A 14483-nucleotide genomic window follows, 5' to 3' on the forward strand; every position below is an offset into this window, starting at 1 on the left:
AATAAGGTAACGTGTTGTTTGATACGAGGGTGAGCAGTACTTGATGAACCACAATACAGAGGCTGCAACAATAAATATTTATAGTACAAAGATATGTACAAGGATACAACTTATGGTAGCAAAGGTCTCTAAATTGGGGGATGGTCTTTAAAAGAAAAGGCAAGTTAACAGTCTTAAAATAATCAGTCCGAGAGGGCTCACTGTCGAACTCCCATCCTTGCTCTAGCGCCCTCTATCCAGTTGACATCAGTCAAGAAACATAGCCAGCAGTCTGCACTTCATAGACAGGGTTATGTCAATACGAGCAACTTCACCAACAGACAGTGAACTGGTTATAGGGAACGCACAGCTTTGGGCAGAAGCTCCTGCCTCTGCCAACTGCATTCGAAGGCCTCCAGTGCACTGCTGGTCTCAGTCGTCCAGCCTGCTTTCACCCCTCGCCAAGGCCTCCTCTGCTGACTCGACACCTCCAGGTAACATCCACCGGTCCTGGAACAAAAGAACGTGGCCAACAATCTACCATCTTTAAGCAGAAACTCCTGCCTCTGCCACTCGCATCCAAAAGCTAGTGATGGGACGAACAACCCTGGTGCGTCAGCACTGTGCCGAGCACACAAGAGTGAAACCCCGTATTGGTGCGTGTATCGCTTTAATAAAAAAATCATGGGACCGATGCAGGAAGTGTGTCCTTTGGATGTGTTTTTATAAGGAAACAAACTGTGTCGACATGTTGCGGATTTGTTCTCACCTTGTTCTTTGTGTTTATTTGTATATTTCTGTGGCACTTTGTCATGTGATAATAAACTAACAATTAACAAAGACTTATTTCTAAAATATTTGTTAGGGCACAATCTGTGGAAACCTCTTGATATGGAGGTTGAGGAGAACAAGAAAACCTCTAATACTACAGCCGATTCCATAATTGAAGTCCAACGCTACCTGGCTGAAAGCAACACACCCAGAACACAAGACCCGTTACAATATTGGAAAAATAACCAGAAAACATATCCACACCTTTATCAACTCGCACTTAAATTTTTATGCTCACATCTTCATCTGTTCCCTGTGAAAGAGTTTTTTCTAAGGCAGGGGAACTGGTGTCTAAGAGGAGAAATCACCTTGGAGCAAAGACACTTCAAAAGCTTTGGTTCCTCAATAAAAATGCATAAACAAATCCATTTTTAGTCTTTTATTTCGTATGATTTAACACTTAAGTTAACTAAATTCCATACACAAGTTAAAGATTTTAACTCTGAATTTTATTACAGACAAATTTGCTATATTTTACATACCAACTCAGTTTAGCATTTACACAAACAAGGTTTTAAGCAAATTTTAAACTCTTCTCATGAAAAACTTAACTCAGCAAACAAATTGAGCAAATGAAATTATACGATGATGAGATCATATCTTAAGTAAAGGACTGGTGATTAAATATTTCACAGGCTGATGTTGGGTTTGCAGCATGTTAGCTTTTCCATCTTATTTTCATTTTGTTTACCTGCAATGATTTTATAACTACTGCAGGGGTCACTATTGAGTGACCAACACAGTGTCAATACAGTGTCGACACAGTTTGTGTAGTGTGTCAATACACTCCTTGAGGTATCATCATCCCATCACTACCAAAAGCCTCCGATACACTACTGTGTCTGTCCTCCGGCCTGCATGGGGATCCTCCACTACTTGCAAGGTGTGTGTGCTCAGTCCAAAAAGAGCTCCGAGTCCAACCTGCTGCTCTGTCTAAATAGATGGAGAGAAACCCTCCCCTGAGTCACCATTGGCCGGTGTGGCCAGCCTGTAGCCGTTGATTGGCTGAAGCAGATGTCAGTCCATGTCTGTAATCACTGTCTCCATTGTGTTCACCTGTGTTAATTAACTTAAACATGCATGTCAATGCACTCAAACTAAGAAAATGTTGCACTCAAAATAATAACTAAAGAAAGCAACTAAACACAAACATGCAGATAAATGTTGAACATGCATATAAATAAACAAAATACTCAAACACAACAAACAATGACTTCCACTGCAGACAGCAACACTACACATAGTACTCAGTATGACATATACAACAGCAGCTGTGCATGAAGTTTAAGTTACTAATAAATAATAATCACAATGTTCATAAACATACAGTTCATTCATTTGAAAGCAGTTTGGACTAAATGAAAGGCTTAAATGTCACATATGTTATTCCTGCGCTCAGGGACAGTTAAGTCTGTATTATCTGTCCTTAAGCCAGAAATCACAGAGAATCCATAGATTAACACGAGGGGCACTGACTTTGTGAGGAATCAACAGTTGTGTATTCAATTAAAATATTGATTAAATGTCAGAAGTGAGAAATAAAAATGTGCACTGCAGGAACTGCATTGCATTCATCAACTGCTCTCTGATTATATCTGTGTGCGGTTTTCTGCTGAGGAGCTAGTGGACAGTATCTATTCTATTAAATTATGATGTACCCTATTATTGTTCAAATGTCAGACAGGGTGGGGATTCACCTGTCAGAGGACAGGGGAGGAGATTGCATAGGGGAGTATAAAATAAAGCACTGGGTGTGTACAACCGAGATCCCTTTGTTAGACAGCACGCTGCCACACCAGTAGGTTGCTGGAAACCAATGTCCTTTGTTTGATATTATTTATTGTTTATCTCTTTCAAATTATGTTTACCTTCAATGAATCTTAATTTATTTGTTTAGAGTTTATTTGACCTGAAAATTGTTAGTAAGGCATTATTCATTTTGAACCAGAAGTAGTAAAGTAGTATCCTGTATTTAATTATGATGTTAACAGGATAAGCAGAACCCTGGTGAATGTTTGAGATTCCCCTTTTTTCCTTTGATGCATTAAGAATCTAAGATGTTTTAGTTACCCTTTAGTTACCCTTTAGTTACCCTCTAGTTACCCTTTAGTTACCCTCTAGTTACCCTTTAGTTACCCTCTAGTTACCCTTTAGTTACCCTTTAGTTACCCTCTAGTTACCCTTTAGTTACCCTTTAGTTACCCTCTAGTTACCCTTTAGTCACCCTTTAGTTACCCTATGGCAAGGTGTTTACGTTTGTTTGTTGTATAGAAGAAATCATCAGTTCATCATCCACCCATCCTTACATCAGTTCCTTGCTGAATTTCCTGAACAAAATAAATGGTTGTGTTCAATTTTCATGGTACGAGTTGGATGATGGAACAAACTGACGCTTTGGTGCACTGAACTGAATTGCATGTCTTCATTCAGTGGGACATTAACACACACAAAGCGTTTACAGCGTTTAGGCAGCATCAGCTAACAAACGTCAACATTCATTTTTCACTTAGCACAAGTGGGACAATGAAATTAGGCAATACACCCTCAGCTGGCATTTTTCATTATATAACGTGAACAACTGCAGAATTATACTTTATGCATGGACCGTTAAAACCTACATGATCAATATCCATAGACCAAATATTTATACAAGCTTGGGGATGTTGGTGAACATGTTTTTTCAACTGCAGATATCTTTTAAAAAAATTGTACATTGTAAAATAAGGAAAAACACCGTTCAGCAGGTAATGTCATGTACAGGGACATGTGTGAATTATGGAGAATGAACACCACCTAGTGGCAAACAGTGTCATCACAGGCTGAGGGCGTGAAAATAAAATGAGATGCATCCTATAGAAGCAGATGTGTCGATCGGGTTAAAGAGGCATCAGTCGTAGAAACTGAAAATCAGATCAGTTCTTACGATGCAGATGAGAGTTGGTGCTGAAAGACCAGCTGACACAAAATTTTCTATAGATCTTTATTGCTTTCAGACAAGAGCCAGTCATCCACATTACACAGACAATGACTGAGGAGAGGCCGTCTCTACCATTAACATGATTATTAATAGAATTTCATGCTTGAAAAAATTATTAAAAGCTCAAAAACACTGTCTTCTCACAGCTTTCACTATTTTTAATTCTTTATTCAAGAACATTTACTTTAAAACATCATCCACAAGATGACAGGAAAAAAAAACATTTTAAAACATTTCCAATTCAGCATAAAACAGTGTCTTTATGAAATCAATCATTTGATTAAATCAAGATGATTTATTATTGAAAAAAGGATTAAAAATGATATGTTGCATATTCATACTCATGCATCCATCTGTCTAGATTAAGCACCAGGACTGGTCATGAGGACTTCCTTCAGCTTTGGCTGGTAAATGTCACCATCTCTGCCACCCTGCCGACACAGAGCAAAGTCAACTTTAATAAAGTCATAACATGACAAAGTTGAGTTTTACAGTTTTTACCGAATTTATCCATCTTACTCATTTTTGTCTTTATCCCTTAATTTGTATTTCTCATGTTGTACAATCATGACTCCAGCTGTTTCTTCCACTGTACACCTACAACTATCTCTAACCACAGTGATGTTGGTCTTCCAGCAGCTTATTTTATTTGGATTATGATTCTGTGTGTTTCTTGGTTCATACCTCTTCCTTCTTCCTGTTGACTAAAGCCTTGACGCCCAGAACAGTAAAGCTAATGCAGACGCACATCTGGAGCGCAGCCAGGACGATCAAAGTAATGTCCATACCTGTCAACAACTTCTGATAGACGAGAAGTAGAACAAGAAACAAAGAGTTCAATTTGATTCAAAGAGGATTTAAACTATAACCACACTTTCAAATTTAAGTATTAACTTTTTAGTTAGTATAAACAAATTATATTTTTGCACTGTTAATATGTCATATTCAAATTACACTGTCAAGACTGTACTGCTGTATACTGTATGATTGTATTTTCACATTCAATATATTTATATATAAAAGTATATATTTATATATATTTTATATGTAACAGACTGGGTGCCATGTTTCTTCATTCCACGAATACACACACTGTAGTATTTCAAGTCGATTCCACATACACATACCTGCTCCCATAAATACTCACAAAATGTGTATTAATCCACAACTAATCATAGTTCCCAACAAATATAGAATAAAACCAGCTTTATCCTTTAAAGGAAAACTTACCTGGGCAAAGGAAGCCATATATCTGCACTTGTCTGGAGAGTGGCTATTCCATGTGTCATCACACATCCAGATGACAGAGGCTTCTCCCAGGTCTATCGCATACAGCACAATGCCAATAAAGGCTATGACAGATCCAACTATGTTCAGGAACACAGCGAAGCCCACCTGAAATATTAGTTCAAGAAGTATTTCAGGATGTCTGTCACATGAGGCAGAAAACACTTTTTTCTTTAGACAGCCCCCCCCCCCACCTTCTACTTACCAAGCACAGGGAGGGGCACTGGCCGGCAAGAACAGACATGATCCCAACTGCAATGTACTGGAGAGAGAACGGCAGACAGCTCAGTGAAGTTAAAGCAATTCAATTCAATTATAAAAAAGACATAGCATAGTTTTCATAAAACTATATCATATTGCCATGAATTATTTCTAATGAAGCAATGACATGCTATAGTGTCACCATCCCCCTGCTGAAAAATCCTCATTGCATTTTTGGTAAATGTGTCCAGTAATATTAGCTATTAATTTACCACAGCACCCAGCCAGTAAGCAGCTCCCATATCAGTCAAATCTTCAGGATGTGTGGGTGTTCGTCCTGGTTCCAGTCCGATGTGGAACAGGCCCACCATGATCTGTATCGTCTGTAAGAGACAACAACAATTAAATCTCATCGTCTTACACTTCAACCTAAAATCTTAACACCATCACTTAATAAAGCTTATGAATGAATATATTTTCATTTTTTCTCACCCCGAGAGCTGCAGTTACATCGGTCTGCATCAGCCCTTTGTCCTCGGAGCAGCACAGTGGACTGGAGCACAGATGCTTCAGGATTTGGCACAGGGGAGGAAACAGGCTCTTACTGTCAGACGCCACAGTGACGACAGTGACAGACATCTCTCACACCTGTGACATGAAGTGGAGATTTTTGGACAGGTGAGTGGATAGATTAGATTAGGACATGAATTATTTCTATTGCTCATGGAGCTAAACTCATACACATCACATTCTCACATTTTCTGATCTTATTTTGATGATATTGTTATTAATGCTGTTAATTGTATTATATACATATACATTTTGAATCTATTAGTTTCTAATCAATTTTATGTAGTCACGTTATTTTCTTGTATGTTCATTTTGTAATTTTTTTTAAAATAATTTTGTGATATTTAAACATTCCTTAAGTGGAGGCTTTAAATATCCCACTGGGCTTTTGGCCTCTCCCTGCACTGTATGCCATTTTAAGTAAAAAATAAAAAAATCTTAGAAAATAAGTAGTTAAGACATAAATGACTAGATTTCTAACTAGCAACTGAACTAAAACTCAAGCTGCAACCACTCAAACTGTATGTAGCCTACTGGTGCTGTAGAAAATGCCTATGAGCTTGCAGGTTGTGAAAACAGGTAAAATCGTGGACACAGTTATCTGAGGTATTTGACACCCGTGATTTCAGCACAGCCAGTATGAACCTGACCATTAAACAAATAAGAGTTAAGCAAATTTGGAATTGACGTCTAGGTTTTCCTGTTGGAAGTGAGGACTTTCCCTACAGCAGCTGCACTTCCTTAAATATGTAAATATGTAACATCAACCGTTGATCCTAAAGCTGACATACAAAAGTATGTGCAGTCATAAAAGTTTTCACATTAAATTTGGAATAAAGTTTCATAATGTGATCTTGAGGCTCAAACAACAAACTAAATAACTAAAATAAAATAAATCAATAAATTAAAATATAAATAAAAAAAGATGATTGTTCTCCTATAACTCTCTCTCTCTCTCTCTCTATCCGATATCACCAATATTAGATCTTAATAAACCGCTTGTCTCATCAAAGTTCACATTATCATGAATGACGATGTGTTTTTGCGCAGAGAACTTACCGGTTATCACACACTCCAGTTCCTCCGACACTGAGTGAGTTCAGATTCAGGCTGCAGCAATACACCTGATACTTCCTGTCGCCCGTTTGATTTCTTCAAATTAAAAGCGTGAATTCCAAAAATCTATTTAAATTTATTTTCCACAAAAGCAAAATAAATAAATAAATAAAATTAAATAATTTGCAGGAGTGCACAGTAACGTAGTACATTTAGTTGAGTACTGTACATAAATACATTTTTGGAGTATCTGTAACCACTTTACTTGAGTATTACTTTTTGAGAAACTTCTGCCTTTATATCACTACACTTAAAAGAAAAATATTGTACCTTTTCTATGACGTACTCGTTACTTTGAAGCAGATTAATCTGTCTTTTATTTTGAAAATGTAATATCTTCCTTACACTCCTGGGAAACTGTCCAGAGCACCACGGCCTTATTCCTTTCATTAAATGTGTCATTTTAAACGTAGGTTGTGTTTACAACTACTGAACTGGTGTTTTTATGTCCATTTCTACAGGCTTTGTAACATGCAAGCTTTTTATTCAACACAAGTAAATCAGTGCATTAGTAGGGTTGTTTTATAGTTCTGCAAATGCACAGTTGAACATGACAACAATGTTTTAACATAACAGAAATACTTGCAACGATGTTATTTCACATTTATGTTGCAGTGTATGTCAGAGCAACATAACTCTAACATGACTCTGCAATGTTCCTTCCTCTCTTCTTCACTTCCAGTTGGTAGTCGATGGTTTCTTTGCTTCTTTGGCTCCTCTTTCACACTGCTGCTCCTCTCCGGTCAAAATGTGGATATTGCTCATGTCCAAGTGTTTTTAGGTTCTTCACGTTCTTTGGGTTTGTCAAGTTCTTGAAGTCCACTCCTCCCAAGTGAAGCTCATGAACTTGAAGTTAAAGGTCTCGTAGTCCACTCCTCCCAAGTGAACTACAGAGACAAGTACAGGCAGTCGAGGCCACGGCTGAGTCTGCTGTGGCCTCGGCTCATACCCAAAGAAAGTGTGCACAATCCTGAAGATCCTGGAAAACGTTGACAATCCTCCTCCTCAGCTCAGAGGCCTCCTCTCCTCCCTCCTCATCCTCAGCATCCTCTGCAGTGGCCTCGTCCACAGATGGACCAGAGAGCGCGTCCATCCTGTTTGTCGGTGCCCTCCAATTGTTCTGGATCTTTCTTGGAAGCTTCTGGAAGAAATGCACAATGTTCTTTCTTTTCTCCCTCTGCTGTGGTTCACTGTTGTCCTCCTCCAGCAACTTGGCGAGCCTGTTCATCACCTGGTAGGACATCAGCTGAGTATACTTGCTGATGATGTCGTCGTACAGCTGGACCGACTCCTTGAACCTGACGGCGGCTTCATGGCTGCTCTGCACCCGTAGGACCAGACCCATCCCCCAGGAGAGAGGAGGGAAAACAAACAGCCTGAGCAGATGTTTTACAGCTTCTTCACAGAACAAAGGAACCATGTCAGCTGGACTGACAAAACTGGACGACAGAGGACTCAGAAAATCTGTCAGCAGCACAAAGAAGCCGCACAGTTTTTCTTCCCTGATCAGATCCTCCAGTTTGATCAAAATCGATTTGTCCCTTTCGTCGCTGTAGATGTAGACCTGATGCAGCAGAGTGGTGACAGCACCTCTAATAGCATTGATGCCGGATACCCATTCCCGCTGGGTGTCCTCATGTTCTGTCTTTTCTCTCTGGTTGGACATTTGGTCTTTCTTTCCTTCCTCCACAGCTTCTCTGTGGCAGGTGAGAAACTCTCGCAGTTTTTCCTGCAGAGCAATTTTCACCTGAGTCGCTGTGGAGTTCACTCGCTCCTCCGTTACTTTTGTCTTCTTGTTGATTAACTTTCTTGGTTTCTTCTTCTGGCATATGTCCTTAACACCGTTGACTATTATGTCCAAAATGTCAGATGCAACAAACTCCAAGGTGGGCAGGTGTGGTCTGTGTGGACCCATCATCAGGCTGAAGCTCCGTGGGGAGAACAGGGCTAACAACTTAGCCAGAGGACCCTTCAGTACCTGAAGACAGGAGCTACGAAACTCTGCCAGGTCTCTGCTGACCTTCTTTGAGGACACACGTAATGGGTAAGACTTCATATGTACATCAGATTGTGCAGACGACTCAGGCTGGCCGCCAGAGCTCAGCCAATGGAGGCAGGACTGCAACTCTGTAGACTCTGAGCGTCGCTCGGTTGCTTTGGAGGCGAGGTCTCTCAGGATTCTTGCAGATGTCCTTTCTTTGTACTGACAGCTGCTCATGCTGTCAGCGACGGCGAACATCACCTCCCTAGTCGCTGTATCCAAGATGGCGTGTACGTCCTGATGTGTTGTGTTGTCTGTTACTTCAGTCAGAGTCTCACATGCCAATGCCAATACCTTCATGGCAGCAGACTTGACCTCTGACCCTTCAGTCTCTGTACTGTCCTGGCTCTCAGCAGACAGCACACGCAGACCCTGGTTGAGCTGCTTCACTACATTTCCCAGCATGCTCCTCACTGACGGCTGGGAGGCGAGGCTGCCCAGTGATTGGACCAGTGTGTCTTCGGTGATTTCGAAGTATTTCTGGAGATGCGCGGGCCTTGCAGTCACAGCAGATGAACTACAGAGAAAGAAAACAAAGAGAGATTTAGATTGAAAGTTCACTCTTCATTTTGGGAGCAGCAGCTGACAAAAACATGTCATCTACAAAGTCAATGCAGTAGCTTTTATGGGGCTTTTGATCATACCACATGATCTTCCTCAAAAGAAAGATGTTTGCCGAGTTATCGTAGGATTCAATCCATTGTTTTGGGTTATCAAAGCTGAGACTGAAAGCCTGAAACCTCATCAAGTGCTCATCAGATCTGCTGAGGAAGATCATGTGATGCAGTCAAAAGCTACTGTTCTACAGTCACTACAAATGGACATACATTGTTTTGTCAAATATTTATTAGATCCATGACACTTATTAATTTTATACCTGCTGATATTTCAAATCTGTTCGACTCCCCTGAATTACCTGATGCCTGAATTTTTCCTTTACATGATAAAGATGTTTCCACCATTAACTGAAGCTTAACGTTTCCCCTCTTAATGTGTACCACCCAATGTTCAAGTGAAACCTGCGCCCATGCCTTTGTGTGTAAAATGACTTTTTAACATCTTTTTAGACTGGATGCAATGCTGCAGACACCCTGGTGTTACGCAGTGGAGATCTGACAGTAGCCAATCACAGCCCAGATCTCAGTAAGGTGCAATGAGGTGTTGGTGTGTCTTACCTGCTGCTGTTGCTCTGAAGCTCCTTCTTGCTCTCAGAGTCTGAGGCTCTGGAGTCGTCGTTGGGCCACAGCTGGAGAGCCGTGGCGACCAGCTGGGACACCACCTTGATGATCCTCCCAGACACCTGAGCCATGTGAATCTGAGATATCTGCCGGAGGAAGACACGGGAAAAGAGAAGTTTTACATTCACCTTTGCAACAAGTATCATCAGGAAAATGTGGTTAACATATCAAAAGTAACAGTAACAGTACTCAGAGCAGTGAGTTGATTTCTGCTGAGATAATGTAAATATAACATTATGTTTAATTAGTCCTATGTTAGTGTGTGAGCAGCATTTTACTGTTAGTTTATTTGGAGCTTATTTAGAGCTGTTGTGTCATTGTTATTGTTATTGATCAGTCTGATAATTGATTAATTTGTTAAACAGCTGTTCATCTACGCGTGAGAAGATGAAGAGAGTAAGCAATGAAGAGGAAGAGGGGCTGACCCTCAGGGGCTTACCGGATCCACCATCCTGTCCTGGACAATCTGCCACTTGTCCCCCAGGGTGCTGATGAAGACCTGGAGAAGGACGGCGTCCAGGTCCACCTTCTCCCGGTCAGTCAGAACTGGGTCGGTGCTCATATCCTGGTTGATTTCCATAATCTTTTTCTTTTCACTGAAAAACTCAAAACTCAAAACTCTTAACTAATAATTTGAGAAATTGAAGTGGTTTGTGTAACTGGTGTCTTCTGTCTCTCACACTGACATACTGAGTCTCACTGGTCATAGGTTCACACATTCTGCGGACTTCCAAATATTTGGCGTTTATGACGCATTAAAGATCCAGTTCCAGCGGAACGTGGTTCGGTTCTAGAATACACTCTGTACGTTCTACATTCTGTATCACGTGTTCAGTCACGTGTCTGCTGAGTAAACAATAACAAACTGAGTTCTGTTCATTTTCTCCAGAGCTGCAAAGTAACTGAGTACACTTCCTCCAGCAGGCCTCTAATGTAGTTACTGTACTGAAGTGCAGTTATGAGGTGAACTGAGGTAAGACACCCCCTCCCCTCAAGAACAATATCTATTTTATTTTAAATATTTGTATTTTCAATATCAATATAATATGTACAGGAGAAGTCCCAAATAGCAAAATAATGCTTGTTTTCTTCTTGCCCAGTATATCTGGCCCATATACAGCATGATTGTCAGATACAAGGCAGATGACTGATGACAAAATAATGTATGTGTATTTGCACTCACACACATTCAGATTTTCATCTCAGGTTTCCATCATGACGCAGAAACATTAAATATAAACACACAGACATCTTTGTATTTCTGCTCCCGGTGAGGGGATGACAGCAGCAGCACACTGAGCACAGGTTTAACAGACTCTGCAGAGAATCAGACTTAGAGACAGAGAGGAAGTCGTCTCACTTCTTCTGTCCTCACTCAGTCTAATCATCAACACACAGCTGCTGTCACCAACCTGCATCCATGCTGTGTCGGGAAAATGTCCCCAACATCAGACAATAGATCTGATCAAAAATGAGACGCCTTCATGTCACCCTCATATGAAACTCTGAGCCGCTTCCTGCAGCTCATTTTAAACAGACATCTTGTAAAATGGGGAAAATCAAACACTGTATTTTCACATATTTTTAATCTTTTATACAATACTTTTAAAATATACATTTGTGGTAATACAGATTTGCTGAAAATGGCAACAGTCTGCACAATAGTTTACAAAGTAATATTAGGAAATAACAAAATCAGCATAAGAAACATTTTCAACTTTATGATATTAGTCAGTTTAACTGGAAATCTGAAAATAGCAAACTGTGTATTATTGTCATGTTAGCCAGTGTAATCTTAACAAACGTTTTCATTGAAAGATTATTTGGTATTGTATTAAATCTAAACATTAAGAATCATTAGCTGTGTCCCAATCGCACATTTGGTGTGTTTACACTGGGAAAAAAAGAAAGAAAATGATGTAAAAAAGTGTACTTTTACATCACAGGTCTTAAAAAGCACGAGCAGTATAATTGGTAATGTCTTGCTGTCTATTCATAGTCATGCATTCAGGTGTCCAGCTCAAATGGTTTTAAGCACCAGGACTGGTCAGGAGAAGTGTTTGTCCCCCTGCTGGCACAGAACAAAGTGGGAAGAAAGGATGAAGCAGAGAATTCTCCATGTGTTCACATCTCACTAACATTGTGCAAACATTACAAATAGTAAACGCTCCCCCAGAAACGCAGCTGCTACTACTCTTACCCCTGTTCCAATAACTATTGCTACTACTGCTCATACTATGAATATTCTGAATGAACCACCCAGCTGTTTTCTGACTGTGCAGTCGTGTGTGTGTTGTCCTCTTTCTTCATACCTCTTCCATCCTCATCTCACTGGTCAAAGCCGTGATGCCCAGAATAGCAAAGCGAATATTGGAACACAGCTGAAGGAGAGCGACGGCGATCAGTGTGATATCCATGGATCTTAATAACCTCTGAAGGGGGACAAATTTAAACATTTTAAATTCAATTTTATTCAAAAATATCTCAACTGATTTTCACTGTATGGTTGTGTTTCAAGTTTAATTTCAGAGATGTGCTTACCTGGGCAAAGAGCGCCACGTTTCTGCAGTTGTCACCAGAATGATCATCACTCTTGGCGCTCTGATCACACATCCAGAGGAGAGAGGCGTCTCCCAGGTCTATGGCGTACAGCACAATGCCAGTGATGGCAAAGATTGCTGCAGCAATGTTCATGAACACAGTGAAGCCCACCTGAGAGGAAAGAGTCCTGATCTTCAAAGTTCAGTCGCATATTTCCTTTAATTAGTCAGTGGAGTTCAAAGGGTTTTACTTACCAAACATGAAGAAGGGAACTGTCCAGCCAAGATGGAAAAGATTCCACTTATGATGAACTGATGAGAGATTAACACACACTTTATATCAGTGACAGTCAAGCAGAAACTATTAACTAAACTATTACTACTTAGCAGTTACCAGGAAGAGTTATTACAAACTAGTTTTGCTCTCTGGTCTTGGCAACTGATATATATATGTAAAATAACACAGCTAATAAACATGAGACATAACAATAATATGCTGTCATGGTAATTTACCACAGCACCCAGCCAGTAAGCAGCTCCCATGCCGGTCAAATCTCCAGGATGTGTGCTGGTTCGTCCCGGCCCCAGCCCAATGTTGAACAGGCCCACCATGATCTGTATCGTCTGTAAGAGACTCACAGCAATGAAATCCCATTGTCTCATACTGAACATCTTCAACCCACTATCTGCTCTATATAAATACATTTGTTTAAATTTCTCACCCCAAGAGCTGTGGTGACACTAGTCTGCATCGGCTCCCGGTACAAGCAGCACTCCGGACCGCAGCAAAGATCCTTCAGCATCCGACACAGACGTGGAAACATGCTCTCACTGTCAGAACCCTTCTGTCCCACACACACACACACACACACACACACACACACACACACACACACACACGACAAATAAAATGGAGAATGTACTTCTGGTTCAGTGTTGGGAATGTGTCTCTCCCTACCCAAGTCTGTCCTCTTGAATTATGGTGCTTTTCACTTGAGGTTGAAGCTCTTCAGTCGCTCATATTTTGCCTGTTTGTGTGTGTGTGTGTGTGTGTGTGTGTGTGTGTGTGTGTGTGTGTGTGTGTGGTGGGTGTTTGTAGAGGAGAATGGGTTAGTGTATGAATGTCTTAAAGTCCCAGCACCTGCCAAAGTAAACAGTCACTGGTATCGATCAACAACTCTATCAAAGCCAAATATACGGATGTATCACAGCCATGGTTTTACCATGAAGCAGCAAGATTATACTTATTGTTCCTTACTTGAAGTTGTTTATTTAGTCAGTCTAAAATATGCTGCAGAGTCTTTAGCTTCCAAAGTAAACGTGTGTTTTACTTTTATATTTGAAAAATAAGAGTTACTGAGAAGGTGACACTAGTCTGCATCGGCTCCCGGTACAAGCAGCACTCCGGACCGCAGCAAAGATCCTTCAGCATCCGACACAGACGCGGAAACATGTTCTCACTGTCAGAACCCTTCAGTCCCACACACACACACACACACACACACACACACACACACACACACACACACACACACACACACACACACGAAAAATAAAATGGAGAATGTACTTCTGGTTCAGTGTTGGGAATGTGTCTCTCCCTACCCAAGTCTGTCCTCTTGAATTATGATGCTTTTCACTTGAGGTTGAAGCTCTTCAGTCGCTCATATTTTGCCTGTTTGTGTGTGTGTGTGTGTGTGTGT

The 14483-nt window shown here is 40.5% G+C and overlaps 3 protein-coding genes across 3 annotated transcripts; all 3 read right to left on the bottom strand.

Moving 5' to 3' along the window:
- Window positions 1-3776: 3776 nt before the first annotated feature.
- LOC147819079 (uncharacterized) lies at window positions 3777-6938 on the bottom strand. The gene is made up of 7 exons (XM_087174221.1): window positions 6905-6938; window positions 5768-5923; window positions 5548-5658; window positions 5280-5336; window positions 5018-5182; window positions 4472-4588; window positions 3777-4218 (listed from the first exon to the last, which is right to left on the bottom strand). Exons 2-7 carry the CDS (start codon window positions 5912-5914, stop codon window positions 4150-4152), a joined length of 666 nt encoding a protein of 221 aa, XP_087030347.1. The 5' UTR covers window positions 5915-5923; window positions 6905-6938; the 3' UTR covers window positions 3777-4149.
- A 966-nt stretch (window positions 6939-7904) lies between these two features.
- On the bottom strand, window positions 7905-10820 carry LOC147819080 (uncharacterized). The gene is made up of 3 exons (XM_087174212.1): window positions 10680-10820; window positions 10178-10326; window positions 7905-9519 (listed from the first exon to the last, which is right to left on the bottom strand). The coding sequence occupies exons 1-3, from the start codon at window positions 10818-10820 to the stop codon at window positions 7905-7907; spliced, it is 1905 nt and encodes a 634-aa protein (XP_087030338.1).
- Window positions 10821-11807: 987 nt separating this feature from the next.
- LOC147819081 (uncharacterized) lies at window positions 11808-13723 on the bottom strand. The gene is made up of 6 exons (XM_087174222.1): window positions 13503-13723; window positions 13294-13404; window positions 13036-13092; window positions 12782-12952; window positions 12553-12672; window positions 11808-12311 (listed from the first exon to the last, which is right to left on the bottom strand). Exons 1-6 carry the CDS (start codon window positions 13602-13604, stop codon window positions 12288-12290), a joined length of 585 nt encoding a protein of 194 aa, XP_087030348.1. The 5' UTR covers window positions 13605-13723; the 3' UTR covers window positions 11808-12287.
- Between the last annotated feature and the right edge of the window lie 760 nt (window positions 13724-14483).

The sequence above is a fragment of the Seriola lalandi genome, unplaced genomic scaffold, assembly GCF_002814215.2.
Source record: "Seriola lalandi dorsalis isolate HSWRI2012SDOR001 ecotype SW California unplaced genomic scaffold, Sedor1 jcf7180002054330, whole genome shotgun sequence".
In the NCBI taxonomy this organism is placed as follows: Eukaryota; Metazoa; Chordata; class Actinopteri; order Carangiformes; family Carangidae; genus Seriola; species Seriola lalandi.

Coding starts and splice junctions, on each gene's coding strand:
- LOC147819081 (XM_087174222.1), bottom strand. CDS start 13,604: ATGTTTCCACGTCTGTGTCGGATGCTGAAGGATCTTTGCTGCGGTCCG. Junction 13,405..13,502: donor GTGTCACCACAGCTCTTGGG/GTGAGAAATTTA, acceptor AGTCTCTTACAG/ACGATACAGATCATGGTGGG. Junction 13,093..13,293: donor CTTACTGGCTGGGTGCTGTG/GTAAATTACCAT, acceptor ATCTCTCATCAG/TTCATCATAAGTGGAATCTT.
- LOC147819079 (XM_087174221.1), bottom strand. CDS start 5,914: ATGTCTGTCACTGTCGTCACTGTGGCGTCTGACAGTAAGAGCCTGTTT. Junction 5,659..5,767: donor ATGTAACTGCAGCTCTCGGG/GTGAGAAAAAAT, acceptor TGTCTCTTACAG/ACGATACAGATCATGGTGGG. Junction 4,219..4,471: donor TCAACAGGAAGAAGGAAGAG/GTATGAACCAAG, acceptor CTGTGTCGGCAG/GGTGGCAGAGATGGTGACAT.
- LOC147819080 (XM_087174212.1), bottom strand. CDS start 10,820: ATGGAAATCAACCAGGATATGAGCACCGACCCAGTTCTGACTGACCGG. Junction 10,327..10,679: donor AGGACAGGATGGTGGATCCG/GTAAGCCCCTGA, acceptor TTCCTCCGGCAG/ATATCTCAGATTCACATGGC. Junction 9,520..10,177: donor CTTCAGAGCAACAGCAGCAG/GTAAGACACACC, acceptor CTTTCTCTGTAG/TTCATCTGCTGTGACTGCAA.